Genomic DNA, 24,242 nt, shown 5'->3' on the forward strand with positions numbered 1-24,242 from the left:
AAGAAAGGACTCGCACTGAGATAGCAGCCACAGGACACCTAAATCTTTCAGAGAAAAAGAATTTATTTCCTTCTTATCAGAAGAAACTAACTTCTTCCCGCCTTGAAGGTGCTGTCAGGATTCAGAGGTAGAAGCTGATGATGACCAGACAGAATCCTGTGTTTGAATGGAATTTATGCATCATGTATGAAGTATATGAATATGCAGCAGGCTGTTGTTTTTAAGGGTTAATCCTCTGTTAATGTGGGTCCTTTTCGGGCTGGTGCTACCCAGAAAAGGTACCCGGACCGTCCGTAACTCTTTGTTTCTATTGTCTCACATTGCCCTAATTCAAACTGTCCGAATTATTATTACTCTAATTGTATTGCTATTTTTATAACCATTTTATTACTATTAAACTTTTGAAATTTTAAAACCGAGTGGTTTTTCACGCAGCCCTGTGAGGTGAGCAGGCAGCTGGCACAGGCAGCAGCTGCTCTGCCAGCCACGGCCCAGCCCCCTCCGGCCACTGTGCGTTTGTGTGCCGGCTGCGTGCCCGTGATGGATGGAGCTGACATGTTAAATTACTCAGGCTGGATGTCTTCAGAGAGCTGGTGACAGCGATATTGCATTTTCTGATTACCCAGCACTGAGCAGGATGTATAAATACAGCAGTTGTGAGACCCGGCGCGGGGCCCGAGCCTGCAGAGGAAACGTCTCCTCTGACCCAACATGCAGTGCCAGAGGTCAGCCTGGCAATGCCAGCCTGGGGCACACACCAAGGATGTGCTTTTACACCTCTGTGCCATCAAGGATGCTGGACCACATCTTGGTGGTGGTTTTGAGCATCTCAGAACCCAATCTGGAGGACACAGGGACACTAATCCACAAGTAATCTTGCCAAGAACATGATTTCATGTTTAACTGGCCCCAAAATCTGACCAAATTAGCCCAGTGAGACATTTAGAACTGGGGCAATGCCTCCTTTTCCACGTCCATTACCAGCCTTGGTCACAGGCTGCTCACCGGGGGCTGAGAATAATCATGATGGGGCCATGGATGCTCATGAGCAATTACTGAAAAACAAGGACAGCACTGAGGTAAAGCCAAGCAGTCCTGCCTGGTCAGCATTCCCTTTCCTTCCAAAACAGGGAGAAAAACACCCAGTATCAGAAAACTAAAGGACTCTAATCACTGCAATCAGTTACAAACTGGAATAAGATGCTTTACAGAGAGAGAACAGGGAAATGGCAATTTTGAGGGGCTGGGTATCAGTAATGCACTGGCAACTCTCTCCAGCAGCTCTCACAGGGAGATACTCCCTCTTTACACCCAGTTTGCTCCTGCTTTTGAGACTGGAGAAAAAAAAAAGCTCCTCTTCCTCACCCAACCCATCTCCTGCCCGGCTCGTTCAGCAGGCAGTGGGGCAGGGGAGCTCCAGGAAGATGCTCTTGTTTCTAATCCTGTTTGCAGATTTACAAGCTCGTTAATCCCTTCAAATAGATCTCAGCTCAGGCAGGAGCCAGGGCAGGGCGCTTGCTTTGAGTGTAGCATTAATTTAGTGGGGAGCAAGGCGGGGTGCCAAGGCAAACACCTCGTTATGGTGTAATTAAAGACGGTCCCGTTAATGCAGAGTGGGGATAAGGAAATAAAATTCAGGAACCAGCGTCATCCCCAACGACTTTCTGTTAGCTGAAGCCATGTGAATATTTTTAAAAGTGAGATTTTTGTCTTTAAAGAGGACATAAAGAACAAACATGGCATTTTTAATCCTTTCCCTGAAGCCAGGAGGTCGTAGAACATCTCAGGGAACAAACTGTAGATGTAAAAGGAATCAAAACTGAGTAAAAATAAAGAAATAACTAACAGTAGCTGTTTGGATAACTCCTATCTGAGGCCAAGCTGACCTCAACTACTTAATCCTGAAAAGTTGGATGTTATAATAGAAGTGGAAGCTTAGTCTTGTCCCCAGCAGTGCCGCCTTGGGTGACATCTTTTGTGATCCCTCTACCCTGCAGCCACTATCAATGGAGAAAGGATTCTCTGCTTCATTTTACTCCAGAAAAAAGGGCAAATCCCTGTACATAGCACAAAATTAAAGACCCATAACTTCCCGTATTGACCACGTTGGGTTCACCCCATTCCATGTTCATTCACTCCATACAATATTGCTTTCTGGGGGTTCAACAAGGCCCTGTGTTCCCAGGCTTCCCAGGAAAATCTGGGTGAGGAATGCCCTCCCCAGCACAGCACTAACAAGTGCTGGCAGGGCAATGCAATTAGCTAAGTGGAAATTTTCAGTTCAATTACTTTAACCCTGAAAAGAACACCAGAAAACTGACATTAAAAAAAAAAAAATTAAATGTGGTCAGAGAAAGATAAATTAGATGCAGATTTATGGAGAAAATAAAAAATAAACAAACATTTTCTTTTGAAACTTACAGAGTTAACCCCAAAACCATGAAAATATAAAGAAAAAAGCCCTTTAAAACAAAGCACCCTGTGGTAGGAGTATGTTCACACACACTGGCTTCACATACAGCTGAGGATAACTCTTCCTCCTCACCAATCTTCCCTTTTCCTTCTGTCTCCACACAGAACACCCCAGCAGTGCAGGAGGTGCAGCAGGAGGTGACAGAGCCATGGGCTTCCACTGTGAATATCTGGGATGATGCTGATCCCAGACAGCAGCCCTTGCACAGCCTGGAGGGTTTTATTTTCACCAAGGACCAACTCAAAGAGCTGGACACGATGTTATGACTCAGGTGAGGTGAAAGCTCCCAGGTGAACTCCAGAAAAACCTCACCAGCAAAATGTGATGCTCCACGGGCACCACAGGGCAGACAGACAGGGCAAGGTGAAAGCAGAGGTGCCCTGGCAAAAGCAGGAACCAGGGATGAGCCCAGCTGAGCCTCATCTCTCCTCCCTCGGGGAGCTTTGGCTAACTCAGAGCACAACCAGGACCTCCACAGCACAAGAGCTGCATCCCCAGCAGGCAGCACATCCCGATGAACAGCACATGGCGTCCAGGGAGAAGGACCATTATGGGTTATTTCTTCCCAAACCCAGAGTGTTCTTAAAGCCCTGCCCCAGGAGAGGGCACCAGACCCCCTCTCTGAGCACCTCCCAGCCCGGGGCTGGGCACACAGCACGCTGCAGCAGCCAAACCTCAGCCCCTGCCCTGCTGCTGTCCCCAGGGCATCACTCCCCCGTTCTGGATGCTCTGGGGCTGCATTTGAGGATCAATAAACGCTCTGGAATGCAGAATCCCTCCCTCCCTCCAGGTCTGCCAGCCCCCAGCAGAGATCTCTTCCTTCCACCCCTCCCCTCTCACCCTCAGCTCTCTCCATCCTTGCTCTCCCTCAATTATTTATAAGCTCTGAATGTGCTTCACTCCATAGAAAGTGTTTAGGGAGAAAGGTTGTATGAAAGAGTCGTTAGGCAAAATAAAGTTATATGGCATTGTAAATAGAGAGGGTGGTGTGGTTTGGTGTTTTGTTTTTGTTTTTGTTTTTGTTTTTTTTAAGTCAATCTACTCGGGGAAACAGCATCTTTCCCAGAGCTGCTGAAACACTCAGGGCTAAATCAGATTTAATGAGGAGCAATGGGCAGCAGCTTATGCACACTCAGAGCAGGGAAGGAAAACAAGGCAAAGTTTATCCCAGATTTGTTTCCCTTGGGCTGAGGATCAGGTTTGGATGGTTTATCCCATCCTTCTGAAGGAATAGCACTCAGAAACCCTTTCAGGGCCTTTCCATGGAGGAGGAAATCCTTCTGCTGTGTGCAGTTCCTGCAGGGAGAGTGCTCCAGCTGTAGGGCTTTGATGAGGTTAAACATTAATTAAATCAAACCACAAGAAAATAATTACACACATGCATCCATCAGGCTGACTTGTCACTACTCAGAAAGAAAGTTGGATGCAAACTCCATCAGTGGAACTGTCATGAGGCCGTTAGGAGGAAATGAATGGATCCCAAATGGACAATTTCATTTAGGGGGAGGAAAAAACAACTCTCATGGATTGCAATGGATTAATGAGGCAAAGGGTTTATGCTTGCCACTGGATGGGAAATGTAAACATCCGAGTTGTGGTATCATCCTTTGCCCTGAGGGGCTGTTTGCACTCCAGCCACTTGCCTGCCCCAGGCACAGGTAACCACAGGCTGTAAAAACAAAACCTCCAGTGTGGCAGTGTTCACAGGGGTTCTTGGACTGGGGAAGAGATGAGGATCTGACTCCATGTTTCAGAAGGCTTGATTTGTTATTTTATCATATATATTACATTTAAACTATACTAAAAAAAATAGAAGAAAGGATTTCATCAGAAGGCTGGCTAAGAATAGAATAGCAAAGAATGATAACAAAGGTTTGTGGCTCAGACAGAGAGTCCGAGCCAGCTGACTGTGATTGGCCATTAATTAGAAACAACCACATGAGACCAATCACAGATGCATCTGTTGCATTCCACAGCAGCAGATAACCATTGTCTACATTTTGTTCCTGAGGCCTCCCAGCTTCTCAGAAGGAAAAATCCTAAGGAAAGGATTTTCTATAAAAGACGTCTGTGACACTCCAGCACAGAAGAAGCCAGGGAATGGGCAGGGAATGGCATGGACCAGCTCAGCAACATCACCCAGCCACGAGCTCTGCAAGCACAAACATATTTAAATTAAGAGGAAAAAAGGATGGATGGGATGGGGCTGTGCAGAGCGAGATCTCCACTGGAGACAGAGGGACTATCTGGTTTTTTGGGGATTTCTGAGGACTGAGAGCTTAAAATCTCCTTTTTAGGGTGTGCTGGTGAGGGATCCCTGTGGCTGGGGACTCTGGGAGCCAAAGTCCTCCCGAAGCCCGTGCGGCACATTCTGCCTCAGGCTCCTCATTCCTCACAGACTCTGGGTACAAAGCAACCTCATTTTCTCATACTGAGGAAACCAGTGGGGAGAGATGGAGAGAGACCAAGGCTGCTCTTGTCCTGCTAATTAATGACTTTCCCATGGTCACTAATAGGCAGAGGAGCCCTGGGGAGGTGGGAAATGGGGTGGGGGTGTCTCCAGAGGCTGGGGACCAGCCAGGCTGGCTCAGGGCCACACTCTGCTCCCGCTCAGCCAGAGGCTCTGCCTGCAGCTGGGCACTGTGCCTCCTCCTAAACTCAGCTGCAAGGATTAACTGACTTGTTCCATTAGTGACCAAAAAGCCTCTTACCTCCAGTTCAAAAATGAAATAAAAACACACACAAAAGAAAAAGGAAAAAAAAAAGAGGCTGGAGCAGGGAATCAGGGAAACTTTCCCTGACAGTCTCCGTGGACCCTAGAGCACCTGCACCCACACTTAAATCCAGAGATGTGTATTTGAATAACTACTAGGAAACAAACCAAATAATTTAAACCAGTTAAAGAGTCAGAACGTTTTCTTCACACTAAGTAAATAATTTATGGGCAGAGCTATAATAATAAAAAAAAAAAAGCCCTCTCCAGGCCTGTATCGCAGGAAAACATATCAGGAATAAAAGATCACATTTCAGACTCATAAATAAATGAAAAACAAAGGTTTTTTGTTTTGTTTTTTTTTTTTTTTTTTTTAGAATAAGAATAAACAGAAAGAAAAGTATTTCCTTCCCAGCTCCCAGAGCTGACACAAAGACCCTCAGTGCACTGGGCAGATCATGGCCAAGGGACCTTCATCTCCATCACCCCTGAAGGGATCTGATATCTCCTCCTCCTCCAGAGATGGAGACATGGATCCAAACCCTTGGCACAGCCTTTTGTGTGGTACAGCCTTCAGACCCATGAATACTGCACTCCCACTCTCTGTGTAGCTCCTAAAGCCCCCAAGCACTGGGAAAGCAGAAAGAGATCTCCCAAAAATGTGAGCGACAGCCAAATTTAGTTTCACCCCTCCATGAAACTAAAACCTGACAAGAAACTGTTTCATTGTGTTTTAGCTGGGGCAGCTGACAGGGACTCCGAGCTTGCAGCAGGATCCCTTGGAGGGGACACGATGTGACACAACTCGCAGGCACCTCCACCAGCCCACCCAGAGGATCTGTGTGGGGTTTGTCCCTCTCTCACCCCACCACAGAGCAGCACTTCTCCATCTTTTACTTTCGTCCATGTAAGACCATGTGGGCTGGGGTCTATCCTAGCCAGAGTGCAACAGCCCACCGAGTCTTACCCTGGGGGTCTCCCACAGTAGGAGTTTAGAGTGACACACTAACGCAGTACAGGATTTGTAAAACATAAAAGACAGAGTCTCAGGGCACCGTGGCCACGTACCTCGGGGCCGGCTGCGGCGTTTCCGTCTGCCCACGGAGGTGCTGCGCAGCGCGGGCTGCAGCTGCCCGATCTCGATGGGCGTGTTGGTGCGGAAACTCTCCTTGAACTTCTGCATCAGCGACTCCACCGTCTCCTGCGTCACCTCGGGAGCTGCAACACCAGCAAAGGGGCTGTGGTTACAAAACAGCCGCCACACCGCGTCCCCTCTGCCCTTGGAACCTTTCCTTGGGTAAGCTGGAGCTGGGTCCTGTGGGATTTTCGGAGTCCCCCCATGGCAGGAAGGAAATGATGAATCTGACTCCATGTTCTTAGAAGGCTATTATATTATATTATATTATATTATATTATATTATATTATATCATATTATATTATATTATATCATATTATATTACATTATACTATATTATATTATATTACATTATATTACATTATATTACATTACATTATATTATATTATATTATATTATATTATATTATATTATATTATATTATATTATATTATATTATATTATATTATATTATATTATATTATATTATATTATGTCACGTCACCTCACGTATCATATCATGCTATGTTATATTGTATTATGCTATGTTATATTGTATTATATTGTATTATATTACATTACTCTATTTTATATTATGTTATGCTATATTATAGCATTTGATATTATATTATATATTATGTTATATTTATATTGTTATATCATATTGTATTATATATTATATCATATAGTATATTATATCATATTATAGTATATTTTATTATACTATATTATACTATGTTATGCTATGTTATCTTGTATTGTATTATATTGTATTAAATTATATTATGCTATGCTATATTATGCTATATTATGCTATGCTATGCTATGTTATGTTATGTTATGTTATGTTATGTTATGTTATGTTATGCTATACTAAACTGTACTAAATAATACAGAGAGGATACACACAGAAGGCTAAAAGATAATAATGAAAAACTCGTGACTCCTTCCAGAGTCCCGACACAGCTGGACCATTATCGGTCACTAAGTCAAAAAAATTCACATGAAACCAATAAAACAATGCCCTGTTTGTAAACAATGTCCAGTGCTACCCTGCTGGGAGACAGAGGGAGAGCATCCACCCAGCCAAACCAGGCAACAGAGAAACAAGGATCAAACCCCCTGCCTGAGTTACATGCTAGCAGTGGGAACGATTTCAGGAAAGCTCCAGAAAGAGGGGAGCTAAGGGACCAGCTGTGTAATGACTTTGAATTTTCCAGTATCAGGCTCCCCCAGGAACCACAGATCAAAGACAGAGCTCCCCAAAGCCCCTGACGTTTACAGCAGGCACAGCTGAATCCTGCAGTGTCAGATGCCCCAGCAGGCAGCATCATATGAGGAAAAAATATATCCAGAGCAGAGAAAGGGTCTCCAAAGACCATTGAGTCCCATCCCCAGAGCACACATCCCCCTGAGGTGTCAGGGAAGGATGCTGGGGCAGCACTGGGGTGGCTCAGCCTCCTGCTGCTGTGTTCACAGGGGGAAGCCTGACCCTGCAGCTCCCTTGCCCAGCAGAATGTGTGGCAGGGCCTCCCCTGAACAGATGGAGAGTTATCCAGACCTTGGGGCTGTGCGGTACAGGACTTGTGGAAGTGGAGCAGGGAGCTCCAGAGTGGCCTGCACAGCTGGGGCTCATTTACCAAAAGGAGGCCAGGAGGAGGAGGAGGGGATGATGCCTTCAAAGAGGTCACAGCAGTCTCATGGCCCCTGATGGGGCCGTGGTGACTGCACCCATCTGGCCACCACGCTGGCACAGCCATCCTGGGGCAGCTGCTCCCACACCTGTCAGTGCAGCAAACACCAAGAAAGGCAGAGTGGGGAGGGAGGGGGTGTCCTCCATTTGGGATGATGCTCCCAATACTGCAGGAATTTGGAGCAAAGGGCTGGTGCAGCTCACTGCTCTGCACAGGTGTGTCAGCACATCGTTGGCTTCTCTGTGCCCCTGAGATCAGGGGTTTGGAGAAAGGAAATGGGACAGGGAAACAGCAGGGAGGAGAGAAAAGTAAAGCAGGAAAAGAAAAGGAGGAAAAAAAAAAAAACAACAAAAAAAAAAAAAAAAAAAAAAAAACTAAGGGAAGGGGAAAGAAAAAAGAAAGGAATGAAAGGAAAATGAGAAATGAGAAAAGACCCTTGTTGACATGATATCAGCATATCAGCAGGAAGAGTTTGGCATGGGTGGGCATAGAAAAAAACCATAGCATAGAAAAAACCCTCAGTGACAAATGAAAGACAGCAGAGCTTCAACTGTGTGAGCATGAGGGGTGAAGGATGAAGGGAGAGCCCTTCATGCACTGCCAGCAGTGCCAAAAGGGAGAGAGAAGAAGAGACCACTGCACCATAATGGAATGAGACAGCACTTGCTGGGGCTGTCCATCACATCCATGAGAGAGACTGCAAACCAAACTGCCCTCTGGGCCTCCCCATGGCAGTCCTTGGAGGTTCCAGCTGGTCAGAAAAGGATGGGAAGAAGCACTGCTGTGGAGTAAACAGTGGCTTTAATAATTTGTTTTAATCCAGGCCAGCCCTGAATTGGTCAGGCAGTTGGACTAGCTGCTCCTTGTAGATCACTTCCAACTGAACTGCTTTATTCTACACCACCCTGCAAGCCCCCCTGGACTTTCTGTGCCAAACTCAGGCTCAGCCAGCAGCTCCTGGCACCTCCACAGCTCCCACACGCTGCTCCCCAGCACGACACAGCCACGTCAGGCACCAGCTCCTCCCAGCACTGGCCGAACACGACTCATCCCAGAGGAGCCAGGACTGTCCTCCCCTCCAGCACAGCTTGCCAAACGCCTTCTCTCCCCTCCCCAGCTCCCAGGATAAATCCACCCGGGGCTGCTGAGCTCACATCTCCGTCACTGTGCTGAGAGATTCTCCACCCAGCCTGGCAGAGGTGGTGGGATCCACCCCAGGGCTTGGCATGAGGCTGTGATCTCCATCTCCCCACCAGGAGCAGGGGAATCACGAGGCTCTCCAGCCCCCACAAAATCAGCTTTCCTCTCTGGCAGCACTTTAAGGACACAGCTGAAGGTCACCCTACCTTTGCAAAGCACAGCACACATTCCTGATGAACACCTCCCTCCTGTCCACCCCCATATTCTATTTGAAAAGAGATTTGCTCTCCTTATGGCTCCCCTATTCGTTTGCACGTCTCCCACAAAACAATTCCTACCCAGAGCCATTCTCTCCTCCTTCCTTTCTGCTGGCACAAATTGCAGTGGGAAAATATGTTGTTTGGCTTAAAAATTACAATGACAACAACAACAAAAAAAGTAGTCATCAGCTGAACAATATGAGCAATGTTTGGGTAAAAAATACATTGCAATGGAGATGGGAAGCAGCAGCATTCATTCCAGCTCAGCCAGGAGAGCTGCACCCTCCCAGACACACTGGGTGGGTATGGGGGGTTGTTCTGGGGACATGCCTCAAGCAGGATCTCACCATCCCTGGGGGGATTCCACATCTCAGAGTGCCAGGCTTGGATCAGTACAACCACTCACAAACCCTAACTGAGAGATTAACTATATCTGAGCCCCCACCAGTCACACTTGGGTGTTGTCTCCACTATTCCAAGACATTCTCAAGCACTACAAAACCTCTCTGACTGTAACCTGTTCCCAGCCAGCAAAGCCAGGCAGTGATGGAAATACCCCTTAACAGTCAGAAAAAAGCTCTCAGGATTGCTGAGGTGTTTTAGTCTTCAGATGTGGCCTTGAGGACCCCAGTGGAGCAGCTTCTCCCCAAACCAGGCTCAAACCTCGTGGTGGAGAGCTGGACAGTCCTACAGCCTGGGTTTTGCATCTTTTTAAAACAGAACAATGAGGGTGGTCTGCAAAGGCGCCAGCTTCCCTGAGCCTCAAAGTCTCTGGTGTCTGGCTTAAAGGTTCTTTTCCTGGAGCCACAACCACCCCTGCTCCCCTCACACAACACCTGCATGCCCACAGCAGCTTCTGTCAGAGCTTCCCACACTAGGTATGGGCTAAAACACATTTCTATAAAATACAGGTTTTTAAGCATCTGGTTTTCCCATTTTTCTCTTTGATTTCTGGCTGTCAGAAGGCAAGTTATCGATCCCTCAATGTTAACAGTGGCCACAACGCTCCCAGAGTTTCACTGAGAGGAATAACTCCAGAGCATCTCAAAAGCTGCTCGACTGAGCATTTTGCAACAAGACAAACTCAATCAAGGATTAAATGGAAGAAGTTTGGGCACAATTAGAAGCCATGTTCAGTGGGGTTTCTACCTCCTGCCCTGCATGGTAATGTGGAGGATGCAGCCCCTCACCTCAGACACTGACTCTTCTCTCCTGCCCTTTCACTGACCACTTCCAGTATTTATCAAATAATCTGGTTTTTCTAGGCACAGGGCAGGAGACTCTCCTAGGAACCACTGACATGGGCTCTAAAGGTCTAATAAATCACCACGTCCCTAACACACCACGGGAACACCAGGGAAGTGCCAGTTTAATAACGTTATAATTGTTTCCTCCAAATCAACTCCCTGATATTCAGCAAGCTCATTTTGATGTTTCTCGATCAATATTTTCGAAATTTCTGTTCCACAAAGTATTTCAAGAAATTGACTTTCTGATCCTATTTTGGAACAAGCATAAATTTCACAATGCTGGAAGTTTTCCACATGGTGGAAGCCCTGATTTCTCACCAGCTCTAAATAATGGGTGTTTGTTGCTTTCCGAAGCATGAAATAACTAACGGTGTTTGTTCTGAGACTGGGATGTGGACTGATTTTCAACAGTGCCACCCTGAAGGTACTGAGCTCCACGAAGCACAGAGCTTTAGTAGCATAAAATTAGGTAATTACACTGATGCTGATGTGATGACAGGGGGAGAGATTTGTACAACAGCTTTGCACGTACTCGGAGGAAAACACATCTGGGGAGTCACATCCTGCCACAGAGCATGGGAATAAGGCAAAGGCAGGAGGAACACTGGGAACTTCACCTCTCCATGTGCTTCTCCAGCCACCAAACCTCTCTCAAGCAGGAAAACCTGTCCCCTTTGATCCTCTGATCTCCAGCAATCCATGTCAAGTGCCACATGAAGCCGCTGTGTCTGAGAAACACAGGGAAGCTGCTGGTTGCATTCTGCAGCCAACTCAGGACATATAAATCTGTTTTATTTAAATACATATATATAAATATATCTCCATATATATACTTTTATTTAAATGTATATCTCTCAATATATATATGGATATATACAAAAAACATCAAAAGCAAGGATGAAGGAGGATCTCCAAATAGCTCTTTTATGAAATGGGGCTCTCACACAGCAACAGAGGGAGAGAGGAGCCCAGGAGCATTTTGAAAACAGCCTTGTATTCCATGTTGACTTTTTCTTTCTTCTCTCTCCTGGCCCTTTTTGTTGAGTTTTAAAATAGAGGCTGTATACATCTTTTTTAGCACAGCTATTAATACATAGCTATTAATACACAGCTATTAATACATTATTAGATTATTATATACATTAATAAATCTGTCGCTATAAAAATAGATCTTTATACGCAAAAGTCTGATTTCAATTGCAAATTGAAGGGGGAGGGAAGCAGAAGTAGAGATAAAGTTTTATTCAAGATGTCTCCTTTGAAGGAAACTGAACAAATGTACTTTCCTCCTTCATATATTCATGAGATGACTGCTTCCCTACCCTGTTCTCCACCACCCTCAGCTCTGGGCTCGGAGCCAGCACAGCCCTTATCTGGTACGAGGCAGGGGAAAAAAAAAAAAAGTCCTGATAGGATCAGAAGTTTTCAGTAGTTTAACAAATCTGGGAAAAAGTCTCCATTGGGTTCTAATAAAGCTTTAGGAGCGTGACAGGAAGGGGGATGCCGGGAAAGGCTGGTGTGCAGTGGGATGGAGAACAGCATCCTTCAGTGATGACAGGGACCCCAGGGCACCCCAAAACTCTTTGCTTTTCACCTTTACTGCCAAGCTTTGCCATTTCCCCCGTCTGCACGGAGAAGGAGAGAACATCTGCAGCTCCCATGCTCTCTGCAGCTGGGTGGGCAGGAGCTGGCAGGACCCCCATCCCACTGGGAAGGGACGGGCAGAGCTGGAGCCCACGGCAGCACCCACACGGCACAGGGTGCCCTGACCCTTCCTCATCCTCTCCCCAGTCACGGCGCTCAGTCACTTCCCAGCTAATTGCCTCCACTCATGTGTGCAAACTCGCCGTTTACCGGGAAATGTCACGGAATGTTAATTTCGCTCGGAACGCGCTTCCATGTTTTTATGATGGGAAATGAATAAGCATTGTATTAATAGCATCGTTTCCAGCTCCAGCCGCAGCCGTGGCCCCGTGGATGGAGGCTGCGAGTTACTCATCACCCTGCACATTCCCTGCCTCTCCAGCTCTCTCCTTTCCCTACCCCCCTCCCGCTCCCTCCACTTCTCCTGTTGGTAATTAAGATAATGCAATGTAATTATAAACATATTAGGAAAGATCAAACGCTGAAGAGCTGCGGTCCAACAGTCCCGCCTCTGCTCACACCTCTGCCTAGAGAGCACTTCCTGAAAACTGATGGGTCCCTGTGCTCCTGGGGCTGCTCCTGGAGCTGTTTCTGCCCAGCAAACCCTCAGCTCTTCATCAGGGCAAAGACCTTATAGCATACCCCTCCCCTAACATGTACAGGGCATTTATTTCTTTATCCTGTTTGTCCTGCAAGGAAAAACCTTTGGTAGTGGGATGCTGCCCCACCTCCCCCCAGCCCAGCACTGAGGAGGTCCAGTCCAACAGAGACTCCATTTCCCATTTTCTCAGCTCTAATAAAACTCTTAACTTAGGGTGCTTTATGAGACATCATAACTTTTTTTGCTTAGGCAGCCAGCAGAGAGGATGAGGCAAGATGGGCAGACCCTCAGTATCAGCTAATGCTCCTCAAGTTATCAAATAATTGGAAAGTTAAATAAGAACCCTCTGGAGGAAGCTTCCCGATTTGGTGCTAATGGGCACATGGAGCAGTCGGGGCTAATGTTGCATGGAGGAGAGACACTGGCTGGAGAGCAGAGTGCTGACCTCCAGCTCCCTCCCTCCACCACACAGCTCTGCAGCTCTGCAGAGCCAGAGGAGACATTCCCCACAGAGCCAGCTGGGGCAGGGACTCGCTGAGGGCAGAAAAAATCCCATCCCTATCTGTCTGAGGAGCCACTTCTGGAGGACGAACCTGGAGGCAGCAGCACTTTGTCAAGTGAGTGTGAGCAAATGCCAGCACCCCAAAGGATGGACGTGGGCAGGACAGGGCTCCAGGAACAGCCACAGCTGGACAATATGGGTGGGAAACGTGGCACAGTGGCCCCTGGCCAGTCTCCACCACTCCCCAACTCCGTGCTCAGCAGCATGGTGCAGAATTAACTTTTTAGTTAGAAAATACATTTCCTCTGCCCAGCTGACAAGGTGACATTTTTCACAGTACTGACAATGCTGTGCAACATACCAGGATGAATGAGGGAGAGATGCCAACACACAGGAGAAGGGCAAACTACCAAAATCTCTCAATGTGGCTGGGAGCTTCTGCTCCAAAAGCAGCACCAAAAGGACCAACGACCTGGGAAGGATGGAGGCAGCGGATAATGAGCTGAGAGCTGATTTGTTGGCTCAGGAGAAGACCTGAGAACACCCAGAAAGCCCAGGATATCAAAACCAAGCCTATTCCAAGCCACACAGGTAAAGAAGTGAGGCTGAGCGCTGCCACACTCGCAGGACCCAGTGGGAGAGTCACAGCAAACGCCGTAACTCAGCGGGGCCGTCAGAAAGGATTGATTTGAAGCACCTTGTTAATAAGTTTCCTCTCCCACTGGTCCTTCAGGGAGGTCAGTGCCTAATGATAAATGGGGCTGGAAGGTGCCTGCAGACCCAGTATGAGCACAGGTGCCCAGCCTCAATCCATCTTCCTTAGGAGCCAGCTGACAAAACCGTCTCGGTGCCGTGGCCAGGTAAAACACGGCCGGTGGGAAGAGGACACGCAAACAGAGGGAAGAGGTGGTGCTGCAGCTGCCCTGCCTGCTCCCTTCCCCATAAAACCCACAAATATGGGATGGAATGATGGGGAAAAATCTCCACATGCCGACTGGTGGAGCCACAATGCCACTAAAAGCCAAGAGAAAAAAGGCTGAGTGCTGTGGTTTAAGACAAACCCATCACTTGTTCAGGTGACAGGATCCAGAGCAGCCCCAGCTCTGAGCCCCACATCCTAACCAGCATTTATGTACTTCCAGTAGAAATGGGGAACACTGTGGGATTGTTCTCCTTCATCCCACAACCTCTTCTGATCAGTCTGACTTCAGAAGCCAGCGGCAGGTTTTCACTCCATGCTGAGCCCCTGGAAGTGTCCAAGGCCAGGTTGGATGGAGCTTGGAGCAGCTTGATCTAGTGGAAGATGTCCCTGCCCATGGCAGGGGGTTGGAACCAGATGGTCTTTTAGGTTCCTTTCAACCCAAACCCTTCCAGGATTCTGTGACAGCCCCGGTGAGAGCTGAGGCTCTCCCAGGTCCTCTGCATTGCACACAAGATGCAACCCAGCTGAGAAACTCAGGAGAGGCAAGGACACCTGAGATCCCCCCAAAGCAAGTAAACAACCATCATATTATTTTTTAGATTTTCCATCAGGGAAAAAAAAAATAAAAGAGAGAAAAAAAAGTCATCTTGAAGCTAATCTTGGTCAACAACTGTCCCACAGCCCAGCTACAGTTTTAAATAATGTAGTGCTTTATCAAACATTCATAGTGATGCACAAAGTGATGAACAATGTGTGCCTGGCATTTATATAAATATAGCTCCTGATGGCTTATTTTCCTTGGACAGCCAACACTTCACAGCTTATCTTCTCTGAGCTTGTGATTTTGTCTGGATGGAAAACACTTTGGACACCTGGGGAATCAGGGCTACTGCACATGAAACTGCCATGACATCCCCTCTGGGCATCTGCAGCCCCACAAAACTCCACAAAATTCCTCATTCAAAAGATGATGCTGACTTGAGGAGCCAGAAGTCACCCAGCTGTGGCTGGAAGAGGGGGCAACCAAGGGTATTTCTTCAACTTGGGATGTTGTGGAGTATCAGGGCGAGACCAGTCCAAGCCTTGCAAAGCAGCAGGACTTCACAAATCCAGCATCTCTTCAGATGCTCAGCAAAATGCTGGCATAATAAACCACCCTGCTTCTGTTCCAGTCCCAATGGCACCATTCAAAGCCACTTTTCCAGCTGCTTCTTCCCTCCTCTGTCTCATCAAATTAATGAGCAGGCTGCAGCAAAGGGAGGGGAGGAAAACATTAAAACTTATCAGGAGCCCACCCCAGCAGCCTCTTCTCCACAGCAACAGTTGCCATGAGCCAGAAGAGCCCTGGCTGACCCAAGGTGTTTAAACCTTAATTAGTCATTAAGCATGGGCCACAAAACCATGAGCCAGAGGCTGCAGGGCCAGAGGAAAGCCCCAAACCCCAGGAGGATCCCTGTCCCTTCTGAGCCATTCTTAGAGGCAGGAGTATGTTGGATATGGCTCTTGTGGGAGAGATGTCCTGAGTGTGTTCCCACACATCTGTGATGCTGCTTTGATCCATTTTCTTGAGGGTCTAAGCGGGGGAGATCGTGTCCCACAGCCCCACCATTCCTCCTCCCACAGTGGGGAGGACAACCCAGATTTGGGGTGGAGGCAACCATTGCAATGGGATGAACAAAACAAACCTAAAACTCCAGCCTGGCACCTCTCCATCGAGATCTCCAAAGACAGTTAATACATTAATATATTAATTATGGCTGTGTTTATCTCTGCAAAGCACAGCTTTTCCCTGGCAGGTCAGGACATTTGCAAATCCACACTGAAGCCTGAGCTGGCATCACCACAGAACCAGAAACCCAGTGGCATGGCTGGTGTAACCTCTCTAACTGGAGCCCTCATTCCTTTCATTAATGCATTCAATTCAGTCACAGCTGAACATGCTGGGCTTGAAAACAGCTTAAACATCTTTATTAACTAGAGACACTACCTAAGCATGTCTGGAAGTGCCTCCTTGAATTAGGAGCCAATTTCTGTCGAGCCCTGTCGAGCCCCCACCTTTTTTTTTTTTTTTCTTTTTTTCCTTTCTTTAAAGCTGAAAGTTGCAGCTATTTTTTATCAGAGTACTGTGAAAAACCACTTTTCACTGGCAAGCTATGAGAATATACATATTCAAAGGTCCCTATAAATTACAGGAGGAGCTGGCTGGGATTAGAGCTGGGAAAAGCTGATCACGTACAAAGAGGGTCACGATCCCATCAGGTCACTGGAGAGAAGAGCCCCAAGACACATCAGATGCTGGCCTGATGCAGTGTCCCATTTTAGCCTCCAGCCCCAGCAAACGTTAAGCCATCACTTTATTTATTAAAGGCTCAGAAAGCCTCTGGGTAATGCTGGGAATCGGGGTGGAACTGCAGCTGACTCCTCGAGCCAACAGCAGCAGCAGATGGGGGCTCCCAGCCCCAGTGTGGGCACCAGGGATGGCACACCTTGGCACAGCCATGGGCACACCTTGGCACAGCCATGAGCCCAGCCTGGCACCAGTGTGCCCTCAGGGACACAGGCTGTCACCTCAAGGACATCATTATCAGCCCAGACACCCAGTTCTTGTTTCCTGAATGCTCTCCCTTCTCCAGCAGGGAGAGCAGCACCATCACCTGTCCATTGTGAGGGCATCACCCCCAACTCACACCCATTTCTGAACCTCATCTCCAAGACAATTATCAATGAATGGTAACTCTAGGGAAGAGTTTGACTACCTGCCCTCCTCTTGCACAGCTCACCCCCCAAAATACCCCTTTCCAGAGCCCCAGCATCCTGCCCTCCAGCCACAGCACTGCCTTACTTCTCCCCAGAGGAGTCTCCACTGGATGGGAAAACAATTCTGAGATGCAGCCACCAGAACAGCTCCTCCAGTGCTGGTGGGGGCATAGGAAGTTCTCTCTTGCCCTCATCAGGATCCTTCCCTTGCTTTTTGCTGTTACCTCAAAGCCATTTGTCTTCCCTGCCTAAATCCCTTCTCCCACAGTTCTCCTGGGCTGCACCACCCAGAGCAGCTCGGCTGGGAGGCTGGGGCGACCACAAGCCCTGATATCAGCAGTTCCAGTATTTCCAGCAGTTCCATTATTTTATATAAATCCAGTATTTCCTTATGCTGCTCTGTCTGCTCTCTGCCTTGGCTCCCTCTCCAAGCCCTGGACCATTAAATGACATGGCCAGGGCTGTCAGAGCAGCCAGTGGCAGAGTGGAGCTGGATCCACATCTCCAGGTGCACTCTAGGAGCCAGACCATCTTTCAGGAATGCTCAAAAAGCATCTCACTACCACTGCTGAGAAAAGCAGCCATGGATTAAGAGAAACTTCAGAGGTTTACCTGAGCCAACCCAGCAGGGGAGAAGTAAGTCCAGGAGAGGAATTCAAGATGAGTGCCCAACCACACCTTTGATATGCCCATGGTATTAATCATTGGAACCATCAGTAATAAGTCCTGTCTCCTGTCTAGACTTGGAGGCCATACCCAGACTGCAGAGCCTGTGAAGCCAGCACAAAGGCCTGCTTGAAATGTTCTTTTTTCAAGCATGAAAGAAACTGAGAAATAAAGATGGGTCCTTTGTTGCAGGAGTGGAATTGCAGACAGTCGATTTTCAAGTCTGGTTTCTCCCCAGTTTTCACCAGGCAGAAGTTCTGCTCCTTGCTGATCCTTAGGAGATTTGGTTTGGCAAAATCTTCTCTGAGGAACTTGTGGGTAATCCCATAGTGAGGTGGGGATGCCAACTCCATCACTGTGCATGCAGGGCATCCCAGACAGGGATGGAGCAGTGCCACCTGCAATGGATGGGGCCCAAAGTCCCTCCAAAAGGACTTGATGGGCAAAAGAAAAGGGCTCCTGCTGCTGTAGGATGAAGCTGTGTCTGTGAGGATGACAGCTGTGTATATTGAAAGAGAAAAGCACGTGAGGAGTTCCCAGAGGGATGGAGCTTGAGGCCATCTGCTCGGGAAGAGCAGGAGCGCAGAACTCACGAGGAGCATGGAGTGGAAACTCCACAGGGAAGTGAGGACAGAGGCGGTGAGGAGGTGACAACACCTGCACAAATCTACCCAAATTCCTGAATTCCATAATCACTGAACCCCACACACATACTGGGGTGAGTTCAGAGAGGGAGGGTCTCCCCAGCAAAGACCAAGGCCCCAGAAACTGCACCCCACACCACAGACCCCACCTGCACCATGCACACCCACTGAGCACAAAACCCCAGAGACCTTTAAATTGCCAGAGAGAACCCAAACCCACAAAGAGACAGAGTAGTCCCTATTCCATCCCAGCTCAGGGGATCCCTCTGGATAATTAGGACAGCCTGGCTATTGCTTCCTGCCTCGCTCCATTTCATTTTATTATTAAAAAAAAAAAAAAAAAGAACTACTTTTCTACTTTTCTTCCTAAACTGCCTTGGATTTTTCTTCTGTCTAAATTCATCTGGGCTCTGTACAATGTCACCAGGTCAGCTTGTGCTCCTGCTGCAATTCTAATTTTGTCAGCTTTACATTTTCTAGGCAGTTGGGAGATTTTTCTTTCTTTGCTCTCTTTTTTTTTTTTTTCTTCCCCCCAAGTCAAAAATGATTTTGCATAACAGTAATAACATTAATGGCCCTGCACAGTGCATCCGGATTACAACTGCAGCTAGGGAGAAATAAACATCTCATCTTTGCCCTGCTGTTTATCTCCCCACAGCAGAGCCTGGTATCAGGTCAGAACCTGTAATTTCATTAACTTTATCACTCAGACACGCTTGTTGCTAGATGTCATTATTCAGCACATCACTCCTGTGTTTTGTTTGTGCTGGGATTCACTTCAGATGCTCTGCCACCACATGGGAGCATCCCTCCCATCCACATCACTGCCTGAGCTGGGGAGGAAAGTTTGGCTTGCTGAGCCGTGATCTGCAAAACATTTGTGCTGCTCAGGCCTCCTGGGCAGGGACTGCACAGAGCAGAGACATCCCTGCCTGGATACATCCAGAAGTGGTGAATAAAAATTAAAAAAAAAATTATAATAAAAAAGAACACAGGAAGGAAAATTGACCCAACAGACACCAAGAGTGGGGTGTGCAAATAATCCCCAGTGCTGGGAAGAGCACCTGCAGTCAGTCAGTGCCCAGCACAGGGGGAAGCTGCAGCACAGGCGGCTGCAGGGTGAGCAGAACTGCTCCATCTCCATTGGATTTGCCATCCCTGGTAATTAATGCTGGGAAGTGACACTTGAAAGAGGCTCTGCTGACAGCCCCTGTGACGAGAGCGTTTGGAGCCCGCTGACAAGTCCCAGCTGATGCCTTATCACAAGGCAGCTCAGCAAGGAGAGCTTTTCCCACAGGAGCTGGTTGGTGGATTCCCTGGGATGCAGGCACAGCTCCCCAGCCATCCCCAGTGGGCACAGTGAAGCCTGGCAGTGCCAGCTGGGCACCAGGGAAAGGCTGATCTCACTGTGCCTCTACAGCCACGCTCCAGCTGCGTGTCCCTCAATGCCTCCACCTTCAATGTAGCTGCAAAGCCAAGCCCAAGCTGAACTGGCTTCCAGCCCCTGGGCATCTCCAGGTACCTCACCAGCTGCAGCCTCTCCACCCCACATGCCCCATCCCCACAGGAACCCAGCTGTGGCTGCTGCTCGTGTGCAGGGAGCAGCATGTCTGAGCCACCACCTTTCCCCCGCCTGTGCTACCAGGCCAGAGTGGAAAGCTCAAAGCACATCTATTTATGTCTGCAAGCTAAAAACCCCAGATCTGAACCACAGCCACCTCATCCTGGGCAATCCAGGCTCTCAGCAGCTTCAGCAGGGAGGAGTGAGCAGCACAAACCATGGCTTGGCTCCTTGAGCAGAGCCTCATCCAAGAGGGAGAAGTGCCCATCTGGGAGGAAGCATATGCTGAACTGGCACAGTCTGGAAGGATCAGACTAGGCAAGGCACAAACCTGCCTCGATCCAAGGCCCAAAGCCTGACAGCATCACAAGCAGAGCTGGTGGGAGCATTGGGGAACATCTCTCCCAGCTCAGGTATCCCACAGGCAACTTCCAGCTTGGGGCAGGGGGTTCAGTCTGTGTCAATTCATTACTGCCAGTTCCTGAAGCCCTTGGATAGTTTAATATTCTGCTCTAGATCTTGTTTGCTGTTTTGTTTTGAAGAGCACTGAAATGCAGTTACTGCTGTCTTCCGCACTCACACAACTCTAAATAATTTATAGAAAAGCAAAACAAAGAAGAGAATATGAAAGAAGAAAGAAGGTAGCTGGGTTATGAGATATGAAGGCTTTCATTTGTTCATTCTCACTGAGCAGAGGGTTGAGGAAACATCTTTTAACCCCATGGGCTGGTAACAGCAAGACACACACCAAGAGCTGCCAACAGGGATGCTCAGAGCAGCACTCGAGGATGGCAGATTGATCCCTGGGCACTTCCAAATCTGTTTGAGCAGCAATACCCATCACAATCAGCACAGCCATGTTTAAAAGGGGAAAGAGTAAAGAGCATTTTAAGGGTGGAAGATTATCAACCTCAGCTACCACTTATGACCATCACAAGGGAAGGAGCTGCTTTCCAGACACACTGCAACACCTCCTGGTTCCTCCATGGAGCCAAAAAGAGTCTCTGTCTCCATCCCTGCCACTGTGGCTGCTAGGTCTGACTGCAAAGCCCACACAAGAAAGGAAGGATGGTTCAGCACCAACCCAAGATCCCTTCCCTGAACAGAACAAGCCAGCACATCCCTTCCTCGCTCCTGCTGGAGTCACTCACAGCACTAATATGCTTTGCTTTTGTTTATTCAAATGCATTTTTACTGTGCATTGCAGGTGAACAATATTAAATGGCTCATAATAACATTTCAATAAGCAGAGGTGGGTGTAGAAGCTTCTGACAGACAGATTTTCCAAATGCAAGCAATCAAGCAATCAAGCCTCAGCCGAAATCCCCTGGGGAACACACCACTCCCTGTCAGAACTCAGTGCATCCCTCTGGGTACCCAGAGTTGCTGAGGACCCCACTGGGGGGCTCAGAGACCCTGGCACACAGCCCAGAGCACCTGGGGATTTGATTGTGACCCTTGGAGCAAGTTACCAGCTTTGTATGAGGACCTGAAAGTCACAGAAGTTTGAATAGTATAATAATAAAATGATCACAGGGTGAAAATGTAGATTTTAGGATTTTTGGTATGGGGGTTATGGGGACAAGATGGAGGAATCTGGGTGTGTCCAGCCTTTCTCCTTCTTTTTTTTCTTCTTCTTGTTCTCCATTTTCTGCAGTGATGTTGGCACTTTGGGATTGGTTTAGAGTAGAAGCTCACTGTCTAACATAGGTGATAGGAATTGGGAATTAAGTGTAAATATGTTATAGGTAGTTTGTAGTATAAAAGGACAACACCACCTCGGGGGCGGTCAGAGTGCCTGTGACTGCCCTGCTGAGCAGATCTCGGCTGGGCAGAAAGAAAATTTCACAGATAAGAATTAATAAACAACTTCAAGACTGTAAACTGAAGAGCCCCGATTCGTTCTTCAGATGCACGGGCCAAAACAGAGACATCCTGCACATCTCAGGGCAGCAATTAACAACCAAAAACCCAAGAGCTCCCCAGCAGAGCAGAGAAAAACCACAAACCTTTCTTCTCGTAGTCAGGCTTCTCCTCCCCTGCCCTGCCCAGGCTCTCCAGCGTCCTTGTCACCTGGCTGCCAAACTCATCCTCCCTGGCGCTGGGCTCTGCCCGCCGCGGCGTCTCCTCCTCCTCCTCATCCTCGTAGTCGTCCAGGATGGGCGTCTCGCGGATGGGCACGCCGATGACGGAGTTGTGGGCCTGCAGGCGCGAGTTGCGGAAGCTCTCGCGGGCCTGGGGCCCCAGCAGCACCGAGGGGATGTAGTGGATCTCGTGGGTGGCCTCGGTGCTGGCGCTCTTCTGCGGGATGCGGCGGCGCTTGTGCCAGCGGCGCTGGGCGTACAGGGCCACCATGAACACCAGCAGCAGCAGCAGCAGCGCGATCAGCCCGCCCTGCGGAGAGAGCACAGCGCGCTGTCAGGGGGGCACGGCGGGGTCAGGGGGTGCTGCAGGGTCCACAGAATCACAGAATGATGGGTGGATGAGATCCTAAAGCCCATCATTCCACCCCCCTGCCATGGGCACAGACACAGAATTCACAGAATTCACAGAATGACCAAGTTGGAAGAGACCTTCAAGATCATCGAGTCCAACACAGTCCCATCACCTCAACTCAACCCTGGCACCCAGTGCCACATCCAGGCTTTGTTAAACACACCCAGGGATGGGGACTCCACCACCTGGAGTACTGCACAACGTATTCCAGACCCAGACCTTTTCTACAAAGCTCTTGTCTTTCTTCTCCTCCAAATTTTATTCAATACAGCTCTCAACAAAGCTAACATTAAAAATAAAAATCTTTAACAAAATAAAAAAATAAATAAAAAAAAAAAACACTTCCAAATATCTGTATGTACATGGAAGTAGCACATCCTCTCAAGGGAGCCTGGCTAGGGAGTACCACAGGGAGCCAGCTCTGCCTCTGGCTGCTCTGGAAGTTAAATTCATCCCCCCCCACACACATACAAGAGCTGTGCCTGTGCCAGCTCCCAGCCTCTTAATCTCTGCAGCATCAGAGCAATTTTATCCCGTGGCAGACGAGCAAGGCAGGGCATGTAAATCACGAGCAGCACGAGCGACCAGGGCTTTGCAGCATGACAGGAGCAGCCAGGGCAGGGCAGGCGTTCCTTGGGCACCTGGGATGCCACAGCCCAGAGCTGCACCGAGCTCTACAGCAGAGCAGAGGTGTGGAAATTCCCTCTGCATTCCATACACAGCACCTGGAGCATGGCTCTGACTCCTAAACAGCAGCAGCTGTAAGGAGGTGAGTTGCTCTAGGACACAAAATAAAACTATCCGGACATTGGAAACTCCAAGGTAAAAAGAGAGAAGTTTAATTTCTGACTCCAACATTTATAGATTTCCAAAAGTGACAGTGGATTGGAGGGTGACAGTGCCACCTCTCCAATGACACTGGACAAACCAACAGTCCATCAAATTTCTCCTCCTCCATAAAAGAATGTTAATCAATAAGTATCTACAGAAAAGCGCGTGAGAAAGTTTGTTACAATAATGTAAACATCAGAAGGCTTAGAAAATCTTAAAAAACCAGGGTGACAGAGGTGGCAGTGGAAAGTGCAGATCACAGAATGAGCTGCCTCAGGAGACATTTCCCTTCACCACAACCTGCCACAGGTGAGGCCCAGCCCAGTACACCCCACATCAGGATCTCCTCCTCTCCTGAAAATTTTCCTAACAGATGCAGGAGTCGGGGGTTCAGGATGGTGCTCAGCTTGAGTTCCCCAATTTGCACAACGTGCACCATCAGGAAAGGTCTTTTGCTGTCCAGGAGATGCTCAGGGATCCCTGCATGGCAGAGGGACAGGGCTTGGTGAGCTGCCCAAGTTTGTGCCCTGCAGTACCAAGGCACTTCAAGGACCAGAGGGATGGAGATCTATTGCAAATCAACAGTGACTCCGACGTTGGTGAGGGAGAGAGAATGACTCCATGGATATCAGAAGGCTAATTAATTATTTTATTGTACTATATTATTCTATACATCTTAAACTGAACCTGCCAAGCACTCAACCCTGCACACACTGCCCAGAATCTCATGGCTGTCACCCAACAGTCCCCACACACACATATACACTCTTGGCCCTGATAGGCCAAGAAAACAAAGCACCATCACTTTGGATAAACAATCTCCATATTGCATTCTACTTTTGCACAAACACAGGCACAGCAAACGATAAGAATTGTGTTTTCTTTCTCTGAGGTTCAGAGAATGTGAATCCCAGAAATATTCTTGGGAAGATGTGCCTTGTTTTTCTCTGTGAAGAGAAATGTGGGTCTACA

The 24,242-nt window shown here is 48.1% G+C and overlaps 1 protein-coding gene across 1 annotated transcript in view; it reads right to left on the reverse strand.

The window, feature by feature from the left end:
• Positions 1–24,242, reverse strand: part of ASTN2 (astrotactin 2) — a 361,347-nt gene that overhangs the window by 248,493 nt on the left and 88,612 nt on the right. The window contains exons 3-4 of the mRNA XM_063174845.1: positions 21,953–22,337; positions 6,255–6,404 (exon numbers count right to left, since the gene is read on the reverse strand). Coding sequence (XP_063030915.1) covers positions 6,255–6,404; positions 21,953–22,337 — 535 coding nt within the window. The remainder of the gene's footprint in view (positions 1–6,254; positions 6,405–21,952; positions 22,338–24,242) is intronic.

The sequence above is a fragment of the Melospiza melodia genome, chromosome 22, assembly GCF_035770615.1.
Source record: "Melospiza melodia melodia isolate bMelMel2 chromosome 22, bMelMel2.pri, whole genome shotgun sequence".
In the NCBI taxonomy this organism is placed as follows: domain Eukaryota; kingdom Metazoa; phylum Chordata; class Aves; order Passeriformes; family Passerellidae; genus Melospiza; species Melospiza melodia.